Source organism: Penicillium canescens (genome assembly GCF_028828765.1).
Source record: "Penicillium canescens strain IBT 15451 chromosome Unknown utg000005l_segment0_segment0, whole genome shotgun sequence".
NCBI lineage: Eukaryota > Fungi > Ascomycota > Eurotiomycetes > Eurotiales > Aspergillaceae > Penicillium > Penicillium canescens.
The window spans coordinates 1,300,279-1,318,085 of record NW_026703967.1 but is presented as its reverse complement, the minus strand read 5'-3'; the positions used below and the strand labels follow the sequence as shown (position 1 = coordinate 1,318,085).

The 17,807-nt window shown below is 49.0% G+C and overlaps 8 protein-coding genes across 8 annotated transcripts; 4 read left to right on the top strand and 4 right to left on the bottom strand.

Moving 5' to 3' along the window:
• Window positions 1–390: 390 nt before the first annotated feature.
• Window positions 391–1,759, bottom strand: N7446_008085 (OSBP family protein; the record flags this gene model as incomplete). Its single annotated transcript, XM_058516830.1, has 4 exons — window positions 391–1,167; window positions 1,223–1,277; window positions 1,325–1,650; window positions 1,700–1,759. The coding sequence occupies 4 exons, from the start codon at window positions 1,757–1,759 to the stop codon at window positions 391–393; spliced, it is 1,218 nt and encodes a 405-aa protein (XP_058370476.1).
• Window positions 1,760–2,583: 824 nt separating this feature from the next.
• On the top strand, window positions 2,584–4,259 carry N7446_008084 (putative MFS transporter; the record flags this gene model as incomplete). Its single annotated transcript, XM_058516829.1, has 4 exons — window positions 2,584–2,988; window positions 3,041–3,274; window positions 3,337–3,780; window positions 3,801–4,259. The coding sequence occupies 4 exons, from the start codon at window positions 2,584–2,586 to the stop codon at window positions 4,257–4,259; spliced, it is 1,542 nt and encodes a 513-aa protein (XP_058370475.1).
• A 102-nt stretch (window positions 4,260–4,361) lies between these two features.
• Window positions 4,362–6,474, bottom strand: N7446_008083 (uncharacterized protein; the record flags this gene model as incomplete). The annotated part of the gene is made up of 9 exons (XM_058516828.1): window positions 4,362–4,661; window positions 4,710–4,793; window positions 4,851–4,907; window positions 4,957–5,195; window positions 5,246–5,440; window positions 5,495–5,619; window positions 5,671–6,153; window positions 6,200–6,239; window positions 6,294–6,474. The coding sequence occupies 9 exons, from the start codon at window positions 6,472–6,474 to the stop codon at window positions 4,362–4,364; spliced, it is 1,704 nt and encodes a 567-aa protein (XP_058370474.1).
• Window positions 6,475–7,023: 549 nt separating this feature from the next.
• On the top strand, window positions 7,024–9,735 carry N7446_008082 (uncharacterized protein; the record flags this gene model as incomplete). The annotated part of the gene is made up of 4 exons (XM_058516827.1): window positions 7,024–7,059; window positions 7,112–7,234; window positions 7,288–9,327; window positions 9,376–9,735. 4 exons carry the CDS (start codon window positions 7,024–7,026, stop codon window positions 9,733–9,735), a joined length of 2,559 nt encoding a protein of 852 aa, XP_058370473.1.
• A 107-nt stretch (window positions 9,736–9,842) lies between these two features.
• N7446_008081 (uncharacterized protein) lies at window positions 9,843–11,326 on the bottom strand (the record flags this gene model as incomplete). Its single annotated transcript, XM_058516826.1, has 4 exons — window positions 9,843–10,091; window positions 10,144–10,275; window positions 10,330–10,683; window positions 10,739–11,326. 4 exons carry the CDS (start codon window positions 11,324–11,326, stop codon window positions 9,843–9,845), a joined length of 1,323 nt encoding a protein of 440 aa, XP_058370472.1.
• Window positions 11,327–12,976: 1,650 nt separating this feature from the next.
• N7446_008080 (dynactin subunit 5) lies at window positions 12,977–13,758 on the top strand. The gene is made up of 2 exons (XM_058516825.1): window positions 12,977–13,063; window positions 13,124–13,758. The coding sequence occupies exons 1-2, from the start codon at window positions 13,022–13,024 to the stop codon at window positions 13,697–13,699; spliced, it is 618 nt and encodes a 205-aa protein (XP_058370471.1). The 5' UTR covers window positions 12,977–13,021; the 3' UTR covers window positions 13,700–13,758.
• A 137-nt stretch (window positions 13,759–13,895) lies between these two features.
• ccg9 (putative trehalose synthase (Ccg-9)) lies at window positions 13,896–16,218 on the bottom strand (the record flags this gene model as incomplete). The annotated part of the gene is made up of 5 exons (XM_058516824.1): window positions 13,896–14,611; window positions 14,683–14,792; window positions 14,839–15,303; window positions 15,365–16,062; window positions 16,114–16,218. The coding sequence occupies 5 exons, from the start codon at window positions 16,216–16,218 to the stop codon at window positions 13,896–13,898; spliced, it is 2,094 nt and encodes a 697-aa protein (XP_058370470.1).
• A 588-nt stretch (window positions 16,219–16,806) lies between these two features.
• N7446_008078 (ADP-ribosylation factor family protein) lies at window positions 16,807–17,536 on the top strand (the record flags this gene model as incomplete). The annotated part of the gene is made up of 4 exons (XM_058516823.1): window positions 16,807–16,900; window positions 16,968–17,273; window positions 17,325–17,437; window positions 17,495–17,536. The coding sequence occupies 4 exons, from the start codon at window positions 16,807–16,809 to the stop codon at window positions 17,534–17,536; spliced, it is 555 nt and encodes a 184-aa protein (XP_058370469.1).
• Between the last annotated feature and the right edge of the window lie 271 nt (window positions 17,537–17,807).

Here is a 17,807-nt window from a genome sequence, read left to right as displayed (position 1 = left end):
TGCTCAGTTGCGTTCTGGGCTAAAAGTGTGATGATTTATGTATGTCCTGTACGATCAGTATGGAACCTCATATGGAGAAATCTGGCTTTATATCTTGTAGACTATGTAGTCCAACAACTATATATTTAAAGTACTCTAAACATGATAATAATATTTGAATCTACCGATCCCTATCTATCCTAGTTTCCATATAACATAACCGAAGATACCATATCATTAGATGGGAAGGTTGAGCCGCCAATCCCAAGCATATAAGCAAGTAAACGGCTTCAACCCGGACCGGAAACTATATACAATCGAAATGCAACATGAAACGGTACAGGAGCAATAGGAATCCAGGAATCCAACTCTATGTGCCCAAGATCTATTCAGATGAGCGAGTTGAACAATCTACTCAGTAAGACCCAGACCCTCAGGGCCAACCTTGTGGTAAGGCGGCTGGGCACCCTCAGCCTTCTTAGCATCAAAGCGCCAAATACCGCCAGTTTTGTCAGTCTCGAAAACAAGATCGGCATCCTTAGCCAGGCTCTGGATCTGGGCATCGTCGCTCTCAATACGGTTGAAGAAGCGGCGCTCCCATTCGCGACCCTCCTCCTTCTCAACGCGGCGCAGTTCACGCTGTGCGTTCTCAATGCACGACTTGTAACCTGAGACAGCGTCCATATCGCCCTTTTGGATGTTCGTGGCTACATCGCTCCAGGCGCGGCGGCTCTCGTACAAATCTTGTTGCTCGAGCGGTGCCAGGGTGAGCGGGGTGGTCTGGTTATCCTTGGCAGACCAGCTGTCAATGACATCCTTGGAGCGGGCGTCCTTGATGTTAAACTTGTCGGACCACTGGCCATCTACCGTGTACAGGGGCTTCTTCTCGCCCTCGGCGGTCTTGTACAGGCTCGCGGTGAAGGTGTTCTTCTTGCCGCTCAACCAGCCCTTGCCGGAGAAGTCGATCTTGGCGGTGTAGCCGCTGCTGCTGACGATCTTGGATGACTTCTCCAGCTCGACGAATGGAGAGCCGTAGATCAGGGATTCGATGTGCAGATTTGGTAGCGTGATCAGGTATATTTCCTTCTCCTGGGATCCCGATGGGGTGAGCGAGTATAGGGCATGGCCGATCTGCTTCACAAGGATGGTGCTTGAGAAGGAGGCCTTCTGCGCGTTGTAGCCTTGGAGCTGTGTGTCGTTAGCATGGGATAGGGTTGCGGTGGTACAATGTTTATCCACTGACCTCGACTCCGTGTTTCTCGTTCCTGATCGCGTAGGCAGTGGCGGGAGGGTGGTGGCTGCGATTGTTAGCAGTTGACTAGCTTGTTGGAGTGGTCCCGCATACCTGACTTGCTCACTGATCAGAGCAGTCTCCCCCACATCCGCGCCTCCCTCCCATTTACCAATGAAGAGCTCACCCAGGAACGGGTTCAAGGGCTTCTTCTCACTGCCGAGCTTCTCGCTACGGCTGCAGTACTGCTGGTGCAGGGTGCTCAGGAACCACTTGAGGACCAAGAGAGCACGCTTCTCCGGGTCGGCTTCCTTAGCAGGGGCCACGAAGACATCGGGGTGTTCAGCCCAGTAGGCAGAGTACTCGGTGAGGGAGGTAGTTGACAGGATAAAGGGCGGAGCAGTCAACGAGGATAGATCACCGTTGAACGAGGCGATTGACTGGGAATCTGTTAGCCTGGGGTAGACTTGGCAAGTGACGGAAGCGTGCCTTGAGGAAACTTGTCCATGAGCCCTTGCTGTGGGCGGGAACCTGGCTTTGAGAGGACATCTTGTGTGAATATGGAGTCAAATACAAAAAAAAAGAGATCGAGGGTGGGGGGAGGGAGGTCGTTGGCGGTCAGAAGCGGATAACGTCATGATCAGGGGTCGATCGTGAACAGCCACACTCAATGTAGAGTTGGGGATGACGACGTTCGATCTGCCTATGCATCTAACAATGTATATGCCAGGTCTGTCAACTACGACTGTCAACTATAACTGTCAAATGTCAGTCCTGTCAACTGTCAACTTGCCCACTTATCACGCATATACACACTTTCTTTAGTGGATCACCCCGCCACTATATCACTAGGGCCTGATAGAGCACTTGGCTCCTGAAACCGGTCAAATGCTTCTGGGAATTGCCTTTTTCTTCTACCAAGCTACGTGGAAGTACCCAGTTTCCCACGGGACGGATTCTTTTCCGCCCCTAGCCCTGCTCGGCTACTCCCCCGGTGTTCTCCCCGAATCACAGTGGCCCATGGACCCCCTCAAAGAGAGAGCAAGTCCTCTGTTTGGACAAAAAGGCAATGTACGGCTAAAGGGTCCACCGATCTCGCAGAGATAAAGCAATTGGTTTTGTATTCTTGCTCTGACTCACGCTACAAGTGTGAAATGTGCTTTACTGTGTACAATTCTCTCTTCCTTTTCATAGTTCTTCGAACCAGTTTCAATTCAATTGACCTTTCTCGTGGATACAATCCCCGAGCATGAACTCGGAAAGCTTCCGAGAGTGAATACTTTCAAATTTTTCAGCCTTAAATGGGCATCGTGAGAGGTCAAGCCTGGTTGCCCATAAGATAGCGAGTGCTCGTTGACCACCAGACACCCAACATGCCTCCAACATCCCATGCCTCCAGTGACGAGGGATGGGAGAACGAAGAACGTATTCAAATGTCTCAATCGCAGCGTGAAGCAGATCCAACCAGTCTCAACCATGTTCGGAGCCATGTCTCTCACCATGATATGCCGGCGACAGATGAATTTCATGAAGTCGACGCAGAACAATATCTCCGCTTCTCACCAGCTCGCAAAGTTGTCATCGTTGCTATCCTCTCCTTCTGCTCTTTCCTAGCACCCATCTCATCGACCTCTATCCTCGCCGGTGTTCCTGAAGTGGCAAAAACATACGACACCACCGGCAGTGTGATCAACGCCAGCAATGCCCTGTACATGGCTTTTATGGGTATTGCAGCACCTTTCTGGGGCCCTTTCAGTCAAGTCTGGGGACGACGTCCAGTAGGTTATGCAACAATCAGCAAGGGTGTACATTTTAACTAATTGTACTTAGATCTTCTTCATAAGTGCTTTGCTATTCTTTGCTTTCAGCATCGGCACAGCTCTAGCCCCCAACTTACCAGCATATTACATCTTCCGTGTCCTCACTGCCTTCCAAGGAACGTCCTTCTTGGTAGTTGGAAGTTCCGCTCTAGGCGATATCTACGAGCCGCGTGCTCGTGCAACAGCCTTAGGCTGGTTCCTATCAGGAACCCTAATCGGACCGGCTTTTGGTCCGTTCATTGGTGTATGCATACATCCATTCCCTCCTCTCGACACAAGTGTATAAATAACTAACCTCACACGTAGGGAGTGATCGTCACATTCCGCTCCTGGCGAGATATATTTTGGCTCCAAACCGCACTAGGGGGCTTCGGCACCGTACTCGTATTCTTCTTCTTCCCAGAAACATACCCCCATCTAACGAAAAACGACCTATCCGAACGAACAACATTCCAAAAAGCAAAATTCCTCTGGAATCGCATTTCTCCACTCCGCGTTGCCATCATGCTCTTCACATATCCAAACCTTTTCTGCACTGGCCTCGGGGCTGGTGCTCTAGTGTGGAACCAGTATTCCCTCCTCACGCCTATCCGCTATGTTTTAAATCCTCGCTTCCATCTTACAAGTCCCATTCAATCTGGCCTTTTCTATATTGCTCCTGGATGTGGATATCTAGTTGGGACCTTCATGGGTGGAAGATGGGCGGACCATACAGTTAAGAAATGGATCCGCAAGCGTGGTGGTGTTCGTGTACCTGAAGATCGACTTAGGTCGTGTTTGTTCTTCCTCGGGGGGTTGTGCCTGGCTCTATCTTGATCTATGGTTGGACGGTTGAGAAGGCTGTTGGCGGTATTCCGGTTCCCGTGCTGGCGATGTTTTTCCAAGGTGTTGCGCAGCTGTTCTGCTTTCCTAGTCTCAATACTTATTCTTTGGATGTCATGCAGTCTAGTGGAAGGAGTGCGGAGGTCGTTGCAGGGAGTTATATGTTCCGGTATTTCTTCGGTGCGCTTGGGTCTGGGCTTGTTCTTCCTGCTGTTGAGGCCATGGGGGTTGGATGGTTTAGTACCATCAGTGCCTCGTTTTTGTTTTGCTCTGGGGTTGGTGTCTGGCTTACGACAATCTTTGGTGACCAGTGGCGGGACAAGATTGAAAAGAAGGAACTGCGCAAGGCTGAGAAACATGCTGAAGCTCTGCAGCAGGATACCGAAAAGTGTGAGACGGCGGCATGAATCTTATTGATCTGCCGATAATCTAATGATAGAATGATTAAGTATAAAATATCAGTTGAATCATTGAAAAATGCATCTACTCGCTCTTCCGTACTCAAAGCTTTAATTCTCCAAAGCCGAACTTCTCGCGTTCCCATCGCCCAATTCGGGAGCATCTACAATATTAACAGTTTGCTTCCCCTTTGCAATAGCATCGGCATCTAGTCCACTTTCTGCCACCACACGGTCCATCTTGCGCTGCTCGGTAAACTTGCGACAGTCTTCTCGGCCTTTCTCGATATTCACAAACCAGATGGTAATCATGGCTCCAGCGCAGATCGCAAAAAGAAACGGGAAACCCATCCAATTGTTACGGGTATTGTTGATGATGGCCTGGATGACGTTGGGACCGATGATTGAAGACTGTATGATGGATTAGACCAGTAGACGGAAAATAAGTAGGTTACTTACAGCCCGATTGGTGATCCCAAATAGAGCAAAGAACATATTGTCGTAGCCGCGGGGCATGAGCTCACTAATCATTGTTTGAGCGTACTACTGTACTGTTAGAAACAGACACTGAATATGAGTTGCATACAAGAATAGACATACCGCGTAGTATGGGGCTTGGAAGAGTCCGAAAATGACGTTGTAGAAATAGAATTCCCACTGCAATTTGTCAGTGATACGATCTTGGTGATTTCATGTTGATACATACTCTATTATGATATCCGATGCGAGTAGTCCACAACCCTATCATACCCCAAAGTGGAATGAGGACGCTGAAGAAATTGGTGAACAAGAACATGGTCTTTGTTTTGAACTTGAAGTATCGCTGTATGTACCAAAAGCCGAGAGTAGATGTGATTGAACAGACAGCTTGCGTGATGCCGAGATAGGTGATCTGTAGAAATGAAAATGAAACATAGTCATTTTGAATGATGCTGACGAGGGTACCTGAGATATATTAGCGAGCATCGTTCAATAGGAATCTAGGTATCACGAACCAGTTGTGTTTAAGCCGTCTGCAAGTAAGAAGTAGGCGAAAAAGTACAGAAATGTTTGGGGAAGGGATCTGATCTCTCGAATGGCGAGCCATATCTGCTTGAATCCGATCGTTGCGTAGTTTGAGCCTTTGGGGATCTTTGGACCCGATCGTTTTTGTTGGAAGATGAACCACCAGATGCCAAGAACGACCCAATCTATAAGACGTTAGACAATGTTGAGATGAGCCCAACGAGTGCGAAGATACTCACATGAATTGGTAAGACAGAGTGCTAGGTTATTCGAGTAACTGTTGTTTTGTAGAGGAAGTAGGACACTCAGATTGAGGACGAGAGTGAGCAGGTATCCAATGTTACTGTGCGCAGTGGATATGTTGCTGAACAGAATTAGTGTCAACGCAACCAAAAGCACCACACATGCATCTCACCTAATATGATTCCTCTCCAAAGACTCAATAGCATCATATTCCTCCTGATCGATCTTCCCCTCTCTCAAATCCTCCTCCCTAGCTTTACGCACATGTGGCGTATATCGAGCCAGGCGAGGAAAGACAGCAGCATAGAAGACCAGCGTCGCGCCGTAAGAGACATACGCCACAACATACATTCCCATCGCTGCAGGCCACTGACTTGGTTGCCGGATAGCCATCATGCCGTATTGCAGTGCCCAGCATACTACCGTCAATGCCAAGAGAAGCCATCGACCAAATGTGCCATAGTCCGCAGAACTCCCAAGCCACACGAATATCACAGTCATGAATGCGAAACAGAGACCGTTTGCGATGAGCACCACCGAGGATACCGATCGCGTGCCTCCTGCCCATGGCACAACACATGCGGACGAATCGCTGCAAGGCTTTGGCGGATTCGTGTCCGGTTGATGTCCGGCTCCATTCAGGGCCCATTGGAAGCTTTGGACGTTAGTTGAGGTACCGCTGTGGTGTCAATGGTACTTACAGGGCTTGGCTGTATGATCCCGGGCCAACGCCATTATCACCTGTAAGATTTGCCAAGTCAGTCTCTCATACTCATCCAACGAAAGGCTCCGCACCGTTGTAGTAGAGATAGTAGGACCATAGTTCCTTCCTGGTGGTCGTTGGCTGTTCATATGCGTCCTCGTCAACCCCGAATAGCCGTTCATACTCCTCCAGTGTTGGATGGGGCTGTGCGGTTATCTTGACACCATCGTGTTTCGCGGCATCCTCTCTCTGGGCAGTATGTATGTTGTCCATGGTGGTTGACAAGGTTATAATTGCAGCTGGGTCATAGAATAACACTGGAAAGTTACCAAGGTTACCCCGCATTCCATGACTCTTATCTCTGCATGTTTGAATATCCCTGTATTCTCAGCTTTTATAGGACTACGCTTATACTTGATAAGAGCCATTAGGTGGAAGATTACTAGGTAATCATATCTGGAAATCCTCCACATTACGCCAAGAAGAGCGCTATACTATCTCTCATTCAACTCTAGTCCTAATTTCCATTTTCTGGTCCGAGTCTGTCGAGATATAAAAGAGCGAGAGGAAGGAAAGGTCTGCCACTATCCCCGGCTACCCCGCATCATAGCCCGGGAGGTTACCTCAAACCTCAATGCTACGCTGCTGCACTCTCGATACCTGAAGATCCACGAGTGTTGTCTAGCCGAGGCGAGTTGGTTGATCAATGAAACGTTGCCTTGACACGAGTGTGGACCCGGGCTGATCATCAATCCCTTCTCACTCCCCCAGTGGACTCCGAGTCTCTGAACCGCTTACTGTTTACAGACCCCAGCCGGCAAAATGGCTTCGGATCTTCTCCAGAAGCAGATTGGCCAGGTAGGATAAGCTCATGATATTCCCATTTCGCATCTCAATCTAACCATCGCAGCTCTTCGCGGTGGGGTTCCATGGCTGCACCCCAAGTCCTGAAATCAAAACTTTGATCCGCGACTACCACGTTGGCGGCATTGTTCTTTTCTCGCGCAACTTTGATGATGCAGTACAGCTTCAGGTGCGGCTGATATCGGTCTAAATCGAGGATGTCTATACTAAATTTCTGAATAGGCCTTGACGCTAGCTTTACAACATGAAGCCAAATCAGCCGGGCATGAGCGACCGCTGTTCATCGGCATTGACCAGGAGAATGGGCTCGTCACCCGAATTTCTCCCCCGATCGCTGCACAAGTCCCTGGGCCTATGGCCTTAGGCGCAACACACGACCCGGAGTGTGCCTACAGTGCGGGGAAAGCCACCGGGGAAACCTTGAGTTTCTTCGGCATCAACATGAACTATGCACCGGTCGGGGACATCAACTCAGAGCCTCTTAATCCTGTTGTTGGTGTGCGCAGCCCTGGCGATGATCCTGAATTCGTCGGACGCTTCGCGAGCGCGGCCGCGCGGGGTTTGCGGGAACAGAACATCATTCCCAGCATCAAGCATTTTCCGGGCCATGGCGACACGGCTGTCGACTCGCATTATGGGCTGCCTGTCATCCCGAAGACTAGAGATCAGCTGGAGCGTTGTGAGCTGATTCCATTCCGGCGGGCTGTGGCCGAGGGAATAGAGACGGTCATGACTGCTCATATCTCGCTGCCTTGTATCGATCTGACTCGCCCTGCAACACTCTCACCGAATGCCATGGGTATTCTGCGGAAGGATATGGGCTACGACGGCATGATTATTACAGATTGCTTGGAAATGGATGGTATTCGGTCCACTTATGGTACGGAAGAAGGCTCAGTGCTGGCCTTGCGCGCTGGCAGTGATAGTATTATGATTTGTCATACCTACGAGGTGCAGATTGCTTCAATCAAGAGAGTCTGCGAAGCCGTGGAATCCGGCACAATTGAGCAATCACGACTGGCGGATGCTTGTCGCCATGTTGCTACTGTGAAAGACAAGTTCTTAAATTGGGATACAGCACTGAGACAAAACAACCTTGGAGAGCTCAGTTTGCTCAACACAAAAATTGCCGAGACAACCATGGACATATACTCTCGGTCAACTACACTTGTTCGAGATAAGTCCGGCACTCTTCCACTCTCAAAGACCTCGATTATCATCTTCCTGTTTCCCGGAGATAAGACCCCGGCAGGTGGTGCAGTCGATGGGGAGGGAATGGGGCGACAAGGGTCATATCAGTCCAGCCGATATCTAGATGTTCTCCGACAACACAATAACTCAATTGCTGAGATTCGATACGGAATATCGGGTCTAACGCGGGAGCAATGGCAGGTCATCGAGGTTGCCGATGCCGTCATCTTCACATCTCTCAATGCGCGCGAATCACCATATCAAGAATCTCTTGGTCATGAGCTTGCTGGGCGTATCAGTAACTTGGTGCATATTGCCGCTTGCAATCCTTATGACTTCCTCGATGACCCCAAGGTCAAAACATACATCACCACATATGAACCGACCATCGAAGCATTTTCCGTGGCTGCCGATATAATGTTCGGCGCGTTGATTCCGACTGGAGCCCTTCCAGTGGGACCTAGTGCTTTGACCAAGACTGCGGCGGTAGTTACACCGTTCGATGCTGAGAAGGACTTGGATGGCATTCTCCACGTCTGGGCTGAGGCTTTACCGACCTACAAACTGCCTGAGGACAGTTTACGCTCTCTGATAGTCCGTCCATACGGCCACCATTTCGTCGCTCGCCTTGGATCAGAACTAGTAGGCTTCTGTCTGGCCTACACAAATGCCGACGGTGAGCCAAACACCGTTCACATCGCAGTCCTCGCAGTATCACCAAGCTACCAACGCCAAGGTGTTGGAATAGCTCTTTTGGAAGAGACTCGGGCGAATGTCCGGGCCAAATTCGGCATAAACGGCGTGAAGCTAGGCAGCTCCTTCCCTCGCTTCTGGCCTGGAATCCCTCGTGAGCTCCCAGAAACAGTCCAACACTTCTTCACCCACCGTGGCTTCCGACTTAGCCCACCTGATGCTCGATCGGTCGATCTATACCAAGATATCCGTAACTTCCAATCACCAGAAAAGTACATGACTCGTGCAAAAGATCGAGGCTTCCGCTTTGCACCCTTAAAAGCTGGAGACTATGATGCCTGCCTGGTTGGCCAACGAAAGAACTTTTCTCATAACTCCGTACGTTTCGCATAATCCCATCCCCTATTCTCGCTAACATTTATACAGAGCTGGGTACAAGCCTACGTCACATTACACCCCGACCAGTATCCCGACAGCGTAATGGTAGCATTCGATTCCGAAGACCAACAAGTCGGATGGACGTTGATGCTGGGACCATCACCAGCACTGAATCACGTCTGGGCATTCCCGCAAATTTGTGGACCGAAGACGGGACTTATTGGCTGCGTTGGAGTTGATAATGCCCATCGCAGCTCTGGTATTGGACTGGCATTGGTTTGCCATGCCGTTGAGCATATGAAGCAGCGAGGTATAGAGGGCGTCTTTGTAGACTGGGTTGCGTTGGATGGGTGGTATGAACAGGTTGGCTTTGAGGTTTGGCGGAGTTACCGACCCGGAGAGCTTTAGCTTTCCCTGCTGATTGAGCCCGTTCCTAGAGGTTATAGACTTATCAGGTTATTATTATCAGAAATGTTAATATTGATAGTTCAATGCTGGTTTCTTGGTTCACTGAATTAGACCACTGAATCGGATCTTTTCTTAGACGGCAAGCCAAACAATGCCGGTTGTTTCTTTCCCTTCTCGTTAGGATAGGTTTGACATCTTCGGTTTGATTTGTGCTCTGCTCTATCTTTGACAAACCAAAGACCGCTAGCTGCCAGAATGTACGTTGCCAAAGAGAGTACCACAAAGGTAGCAATAAACGGTGCTCGAGAGCTAGAGGAATCGCCACTCTGGTCGAATATATGCATTCCATAGAAGGACTGATATAGGTTAGCGTTGCCATTTAACAGGCTTTCGAAAAGCCTTTCATACCGTCACAAAACTCATCGGCAGATAGAAAACAGTAGCAATAGTAAAGACGAGAATATACTGGTTTTGTCGCCCACTCATCTCAGCGAGACTAGTTCCTTTCGAGGCTTCTCGAACAGAGGTAGCATTGAAAAGCTACGAAACAACGTCAGCAAATATCATATACTATGTGGCTGTTGTCCTTCTTACACCATCTCGAAGACTTTTGACTTCTTCAACTTTTCTTTCGATGCGGTCCAATAGTGGCCGAGACCTCACTTCGTTCTCAGCCATCACGATAGAACACATCTCGTGTAGCCGCTTCCTTTCGTCTTCTTTATCTTGAGCCGTATGCGCATTGGTATCATCGTCGCTATCATCGTCAAGGCTAGCTTTCGATATATCAATCTGACTATGTAAGGTCTTCAGCCCTTGATTAACCTGTTTGATCCAGTCACTGCAAATGCGAAGCACCTGTAACGCAGTGAAATATTGATCTGATTTTGAGAATTGATCGTTGTCAAACATGAGATCTTGTCTCCTGCTGCGTTTGAGCTCACTCAACTGTATTTTCGCATTAATAAGAAGCCGCAAGATGGAAGAGGATATAAATACTCACACTCGTCACCAGAGTTTCATCAAGCTTATCTAGCGAAACATCCCAATTCTTAACAATTGTCTCCAAAAGCACCGACAAAAAAGCAAGGAAAAACCCAATCGCAGTCAACCTCCCAACATTCCCACCCCTCATCTTAAAAAGCCTCGAAGCCCTCTCAGCCAATTCAACAGCTACATATTCCCTCAACGGACTAACAGCACAAGGCTCCCGATCTTGCAACAGAAGCAACGAATAAAAAGGTAATGGCTGGATAGTACTAACAAGGCAGATCCCATGCCGGACCTCGAGAAGATGCAGATCCATAGGAACCTTCCGGTTGATATGCGGGATATCGCCCGATTCGCGCTTTATCTGGAGACCCAAGTCGGTGTCGTTGTACTCGCGGGGCGATTTGCTGATATCCATCCAGCGGATGTTGAAGTAGATTGAGATGTTTTGACTGAATGAGCCGAAGGGGTGTTGGATTGCGCCCCATCTTGAGGCGAATGATAGTAGGTATTCAAGAGCAAAGCTTTGTTCACGGTAGGATGGGTAGCCTGTGTCTTCTGCGTGGCGGAGGCGCCAGAGAATGAATGCTATTAGGTGCATTGGGAGGACGGCTGCGTCTTGGAGGTTTATATCGCTGGTTGGTGGTTAGTATTTGTATTGGAACATTGTTCTGGTGGTGGTGATTTTACATTATCGTGCCACATCCAAGGCCAATCCAGGGTTTATCGGTTGAATGTCTTCTTGTGTTCTTCTTGCGTACTGGGCTAGGTTCCCATAGGACTAAAGAGCCTTCGGGGATATTCTAGCAACCAGAATCAGTGACAGGTCTTCCACTGAAAGGAGGGGAGTGACCTACCGGTAATCGAGATTCCTGCAAACAAGACTCAGAAATAAAGCCAGGACATCCCTCATCATCGTACTCCATCCGACATATCTGAACAAACATATCCTTCTCACCCCTAGCAAAAACCCAATACAAATCTTCTTCAGGACAATCAATATGAGAGAACTGCTTCTGTAAAGCTCTGGCAGAAAGAACGGGGTCACGGAAAGCGGGATACCAAGCCAAATGCTTAGGCCACGCATCGAACAATGGCTTCAGTCTACAATCGAGAGGCTGAGTACCCCATGGTAACAAAACCAAGGGATTTTGACTAACGATCATAGGCGCGGCATTTTGTCTAGTCGATACTAACGTCCTTATAGGGAAATCGTCAGGTTGAACCCCGATACTGGCGCGGAGGTTTGTGGTTGAATTGCTCAGACTTGCGAAGAACTTGAGTCGTATGCGTTCCAGCTTTGTTTGTATTGGTATCAGTGAGCGTAGCCATTTTTCGAAGCTTCTTTGGTCCCAATCTTGGCTTTGAGGGAACCATTGTGGCTGGGGTTGTTGGGTGATAGCTGTTGCGGCTCTTTGAAGTTCTATGTGATGGTCAATCTGCATTCGTATTGCATTTAAAGCTTCTTTGATTTGTCTAAGCTCTTCGGACTGGGGGCTTTTTGTTGGCGGTATCATCTTGCGAGACAGGTGAAATGGATGGTGATTTCATGGCCGTAATTTTGTGGTTTCATGACAACAGTTCAAGTAGAGACCCGGCCATAAGAACAGAAACGAGAGGGGTTACCCGGGCTAAATAAATACGAGTTTACGAGAAGGTTCATGGGAACCAAAAGCCTCAGCTGAAGGCGTACATCAGATGCCAGGCAGAGATCTACGCGGGAACCAATAAATCCCCAAAGCTCAACATTTGAGCATATCTTACGGATGTCAAGGCTTTTGTGAAATGCAGACTTCGTATTCAGGTATACATTATAGAGCGGTTGCCGGCTATACTCGGTAGCATGTGCAATCAGGATCACTCTTTCTACCATACCTCAATAATCAAAAGATATCATACTTGTATATTAATTTTATCGAGTCTTTGTGATTTGCGTAGAAAGTAGAACCACTTCGTGGGAATTATATTAGTAGGGATTACATGCTAAGTTACCTATACCGGAGCAACATATATGTTCATGGTCGTAATGACAACCGAGACAGTGTGGATATGGTTCTTAAAGCCATCCTACAAATTTTGAACATTGCATGAATACTATACAATAATAGGCTTTTTTAGAGAGCAGGGACTATAACAACTTAGAAACTCAATTCGTTTACAATTCGAAGCTTTATAGTTATTCACCGCCTTGCGGACTATTACTGCCGCAAGTGCTATCCTGGGGTCAAGCTATGCAGCCTGACATCAACTCCGTAATTGCAGCTTGTCCTGCGAAAAACACCCAAATTTCTTCAAGATGCCTCCACCAAAGGCTGCCAAGGGTGAATACATCGAAACAGTATGTCAAACCTCTCCAATACTCCTCACCCGAAACAATCTAATCTAACCACAACAACAGGATACAGGCAACAAAATCTCCCGCCGCTCCCAAATCCACGGCACACAGCACATTATCCTAGGCGGAAAAACAGTAATCCAAGCCGAAGCCGTCATCCGCGGCGACCTCTTCCGCACCGCCTCAAGCGTCGCAGCCCAGGATCCGAAGAACCCAAGCACACCCCCGCCACCATCCAATGCACCCAGTGTCGCGATAACAGTCGGTCGATACAGCTACATATCCAAGAGTGCGATCCTACGCCCACCAAGCCGCCTCCACCGTGGCACGCACTCATTCTACCCGCTCAAGATCGGCGACCATGTCTTCGTCGGCGAGGGTGCTGTTGTTGAGGCTGCATCACTGGGTAACCATGTTCATGTTGGGAAGGGGGCTAGTGTAGGGAGTATGGCTATCATTAAGGACTTTGCTTATGTCCTTGATGGCGCGGTTGTGCCGCCTGGTATGGTTGTTCCGAGTTGGTGTGTTGTTGGTGGACGGCCGGCCAGGATTGTGGGAGAGGTTGGGGAAGGGTATGGAGTTGAAGGGGCTGAGGGCGGTTTGGCGAGGGAGAGATATCGGGTTGTTGGGAGGCCTTAAGGGTTGTATAAGTTTTGGGTTTTGGTGTGCTCTATGGATACTGGTCTTTGTGATACCCCCCTCTGCTGCTTTGTTGCGTTTGTGTTTAGTTGAAGACGTTCGGATGCTATGTCTAGTTATCAATTTATATCAAGTCTGAACCGATTTACATAACGATGAACGTAGGGTAACGCCTCAGCTGAAGGTGGAAAATCGACTAGCCCATTTTGTCGACTTCGACTGCACGCGTTAGCTGTGGTGTGTCTTTCGGTAAGGGAATACCGATTTCCTCGAACGCGAGATCATTGATCCAGCGCTCCTTAGGCCGGACAGGCTCGCCACGGGATAGTTTTGACGCAAGATAGAGCCAGTTCAGTGCATTGCCCACGGTACTGACTTCATCGCAGACATGGTGGCTAGCATATTCCGACATACGGTTATACAACACCTCATCCGTCCACAGCTCGAACAAATACCGCGCCACAGTGTCAGTGTCACCAACATCAACTAGGAAGCCATTCTTCCCATCCTCAACCTGCAGCGGGATACCGCCGGCACGAGTCGCGATCACAGGCTTGCCCTTGTGGATTGCTTCGGAGACCTTCACTTCGAAGCCCTCGCGCGTTGATAGCTGCAGGGCGATGACCGCCTTGGATAAGATGGCGTTTAGGACTTGATCGGATGGCCGTAGGCGCATCACGCAGATAAGATGCCGGATGTCAGGGATGTTGTTCTCAAGGTGGTCTATTATTTCGTCGTAGATTAGGGCTCCGTCGGGATCGTCCACGGATCCATGGCCACAGATTAATAGTTTTGGGGGTACCATGTCTGGCAGCTCCATTACTAGTCTGCGGTAGAACTTTTCATACGAGTCCAGTACATCGAAGATCCCCTTGGATGGATCGAATCGTGAGATCTGTACTATGTACGAATCTAGAATGTGTTAGACAACAGTGCAGATATGGCCAATGAGGAGCAATCTTGTGGATTGCTGAACTGCTTACCCTCTGGGTATTTGATAGGCGGCATCTCCGCATTCCTGCAAGCTGCATTGAAGACACGGCCATAGTGCGCCACATCCCAGTCCCGCATGTTTTTGTTCAGCCCATCCAGCCTACGCCACGTTAGCGAGATCGGTCATCGGGCTACTTGTTCCTCACCAGTCGGTTGACGCGGGCATGTATCCCACAATCTCTGTTGGCACATCCTGTGGCACAAAGGCGCTCACAGGGTGACTGATAAAGCAATCGGCGAGTTTGATATGTTTCCATAAAAACTCCCACGCTTCCGCCTGGGGAGTCCCAGCCTGGGCGACCAAGTCACTTCGGATTTGGATATGACTTCGAAAGATGACTGGGCGATTTGGTGCTATTGCTTTAGCAATGGGAATCAGTCCGGGCATCTGGGGATCGTCGACGATGATCACATCTGCACCGCCTTCGGACGGCGCGAGTAGAGGTCCACCACGGCGGGACCAGTATCGTTTTGCGTTCTCCTCGATCCACCCTTTCAGCAATTCCTTGTTCTCTGATGTGAGTCGTTCGCCAGGACGTGAAACGCCTTGGAGGATGTTGTGATTTGTTTTTGTAACTCGAAAGACGCCGGGTCGTGGCTTCGGAACGTACCTATACACCCAATTAGTGCTGTCTTAATTTTGAGGATGACCATCGAATAGATATAGCACACCATCTGATATCAGTGCCTAGATAATGCGAAAATCGCGCGAGAGCATGTCGCATCAAAGCCACGCCTCCACCCTGCGGCGTTGCGCTGAAAAAAGCAATCTTTACCTTGCGTTCTTGTAAATCAGCGGTGTAGTGTTCCACTGCTGACCACGTTCGACTGGACACTGTTTTCTTGAAATCTTGCAGGTTCGCCAAGCGTACATGAAAAGCCGTGTCTACTTCCACAAGACCGAGGAAGCCAACTTGTAACAGGGGAATGTTCTCCGGTCCAAACAACCTGACGCACTTGCGTCCCATGGATTCGGCTTGCTCATCAACTGTTCTTTGATCCCATGCACTTGCTTCACTAGGATTAGGGGCCTCGATTGACGGACCGACACTTACCCTATCCACCAAGGCTGATTCAGGCAGAACCAATGGAAGGATATCGATCTCCGCCCAGAGGCGCGAGCAGAGTACTGGACAATGGTCTGCGACATGCCTGGGCATTGCCAGCCCCACAATCTTCTCCAGGTGTTTCTTAGAGTAGTTCTTCAACTCGGATATGATGAAGTCGGTTGCTTCTTCCGGACATGCCTGGCCATTAATGAACTCTTTCTCGAAAAAGTCCAAAAGGTAGGTAGTGTCGCGGATTGCAATTGCAACAAGTGAGGTGCGATGATTTGGAGAAAAATAGCTGGAGACACCCGCGTAAATGGTCTATCATGGATTAGTACGGCGTCTGCGACTCCAGTGTCAAACCACTCGTACATCTGATGGAGGTCCTAGCCAAGCATTGCGCTCAAACTGCGATGACAGCCGACGCTGCTGGGTCACTGAGGCGCGGCGCTCGAAACTGTGCTTATCGCCTGGCATGGTGCTACACGGAGGAATTAAGGGACAAGGGCATATAATTAAGGGAGAAGGGCATATAGCGAGGTTGGAAGTATGATTTCATGTGGTGACGTAGAAGCCCTAGGGCATGTAATTCAGGGAGAAGAGCATATAATTAAGAGACAAGGGCATATGATTAAGGGAGAAGGGCATATAGCGAGGTTGAAAGTATGACTTCATGTGGTGACGTAGAAGCCCTAGACATAACCAAGGTAGCCATTTGCGGTAATGACATGGTTAAAATCTTCATGTTCCCGTATAACAATCAACAAAGATCAACACAGTAACAACATGATCAACAGCATACAGTAGAACCCACGAGGTGAAACACCCAGGGCCTCGTGGGCTGAGTCAGCCAAGCCCCTTTTCCCCCGCCTCAGGGAAATTGGAGGCCGATCGGATCTCTTCTTCTTTTCCTCCATTCTTTACTCGACGGCTGTGCTGTCCCTTAATCTAATTTTTATACTCGAAGCCAGTGCTCTGTTCCACCGACCTACTGGGATCCCAATTGTTGGTATCCCGCTCTCTCCAACTCCTGATCCCCCCGACACCGCGACCAACCTCGCCAACATGGGTGGACAAGTATCCAAGATGATGGGGAAGATTTTTGGCACGAAGGAGATGCGTATTCTTATGCTGGGTCTAGATGCTGCCGGAAAGACAAGTATGATCCCAGGACCCGCCTTAATTGAGCCTCGGACGAAAGTTGGCTAACACCTGTTCCCTCCCAGCTATTCTCTACAAACTTAAACTCAGCAACCAAGATGTGACTACTATTCCCACCGTCGGATTCAACGTCGAGAGCGTGACCTACAAGAATGTCAAGTTCAATGTTTGGGATGTCGGTGGTCAGGACAAGATCCGTCCCCTCTGGAGACACTACTACTCCGGTACACAAGGATTGATCTTCGTGGTTGATTCTAGCGACACAGCACGTATGGAGGAAGCTCGCTCGGAGCTGCACAAGATCATCAATGATCGCGAAATGAAGGATGCTTTGCTTCTCGTGTTTGCCAACAAGCAAGATATCGGCGGCCGTACGTATCGCGCTCCTGTGATTGGATGTTCAATTTACTAACAAAGTCTAGACTTGAGCCCCGAGGAAGTCACCCAGCAGCTTCAGTTGACTAAGCTCAAGGACAAGCTGTGGTACGTTGCGCCTAGTGTTGCGACAGATGGCACAGGTATTTTCGAGGGTCTGGTAAGTCATATTCTTGCTTCGTTTCCTTGCAATAGCTACTAACTCTTATCTCTTCAGGCCTGGCTCTCAAACAACGTCAAGACCCAACCCCAGAAATAAGATGCTCGTGGTGATCTCGAGAGGCGCTCCTGGAGCAGCTTCGTTGTACAACATCTCGCATTTCCTCTTCATGTCCGTGTTTGATGACAAGACGACGTAGCATTTGGGCTTTTATTTTCTTGATGTTTCTTTTGTGGCCTTTGTTATCTCGTTGCCTGTTTCATTGCCTTACCTTCACTTCTATGATATCCTCTCTGTTCTTATATGGGCTTGTTGGGTCCAATTTAATTCTTTAATCTTAACTTGCTTCATATCACGGGTGATGCCATTG

What these genes read in the sequence shown, in the direction of transcription:
- N7446_008080 (XM_058516825.1), top strand. Translation starts at nt 13,022, where the DNA reads ATGCCTCCACCAAAGGCTGCCAAGGGTGAATACATCGAAACA. An exon ending in AGGGTGAATACATCGAAACA is followed by an intron (nt 13,064 to 13,123) that starts GTATGTCAAACC and finishes CCACAACAACAG; the next exon opens with GATACAGGCAACAAAATCTC.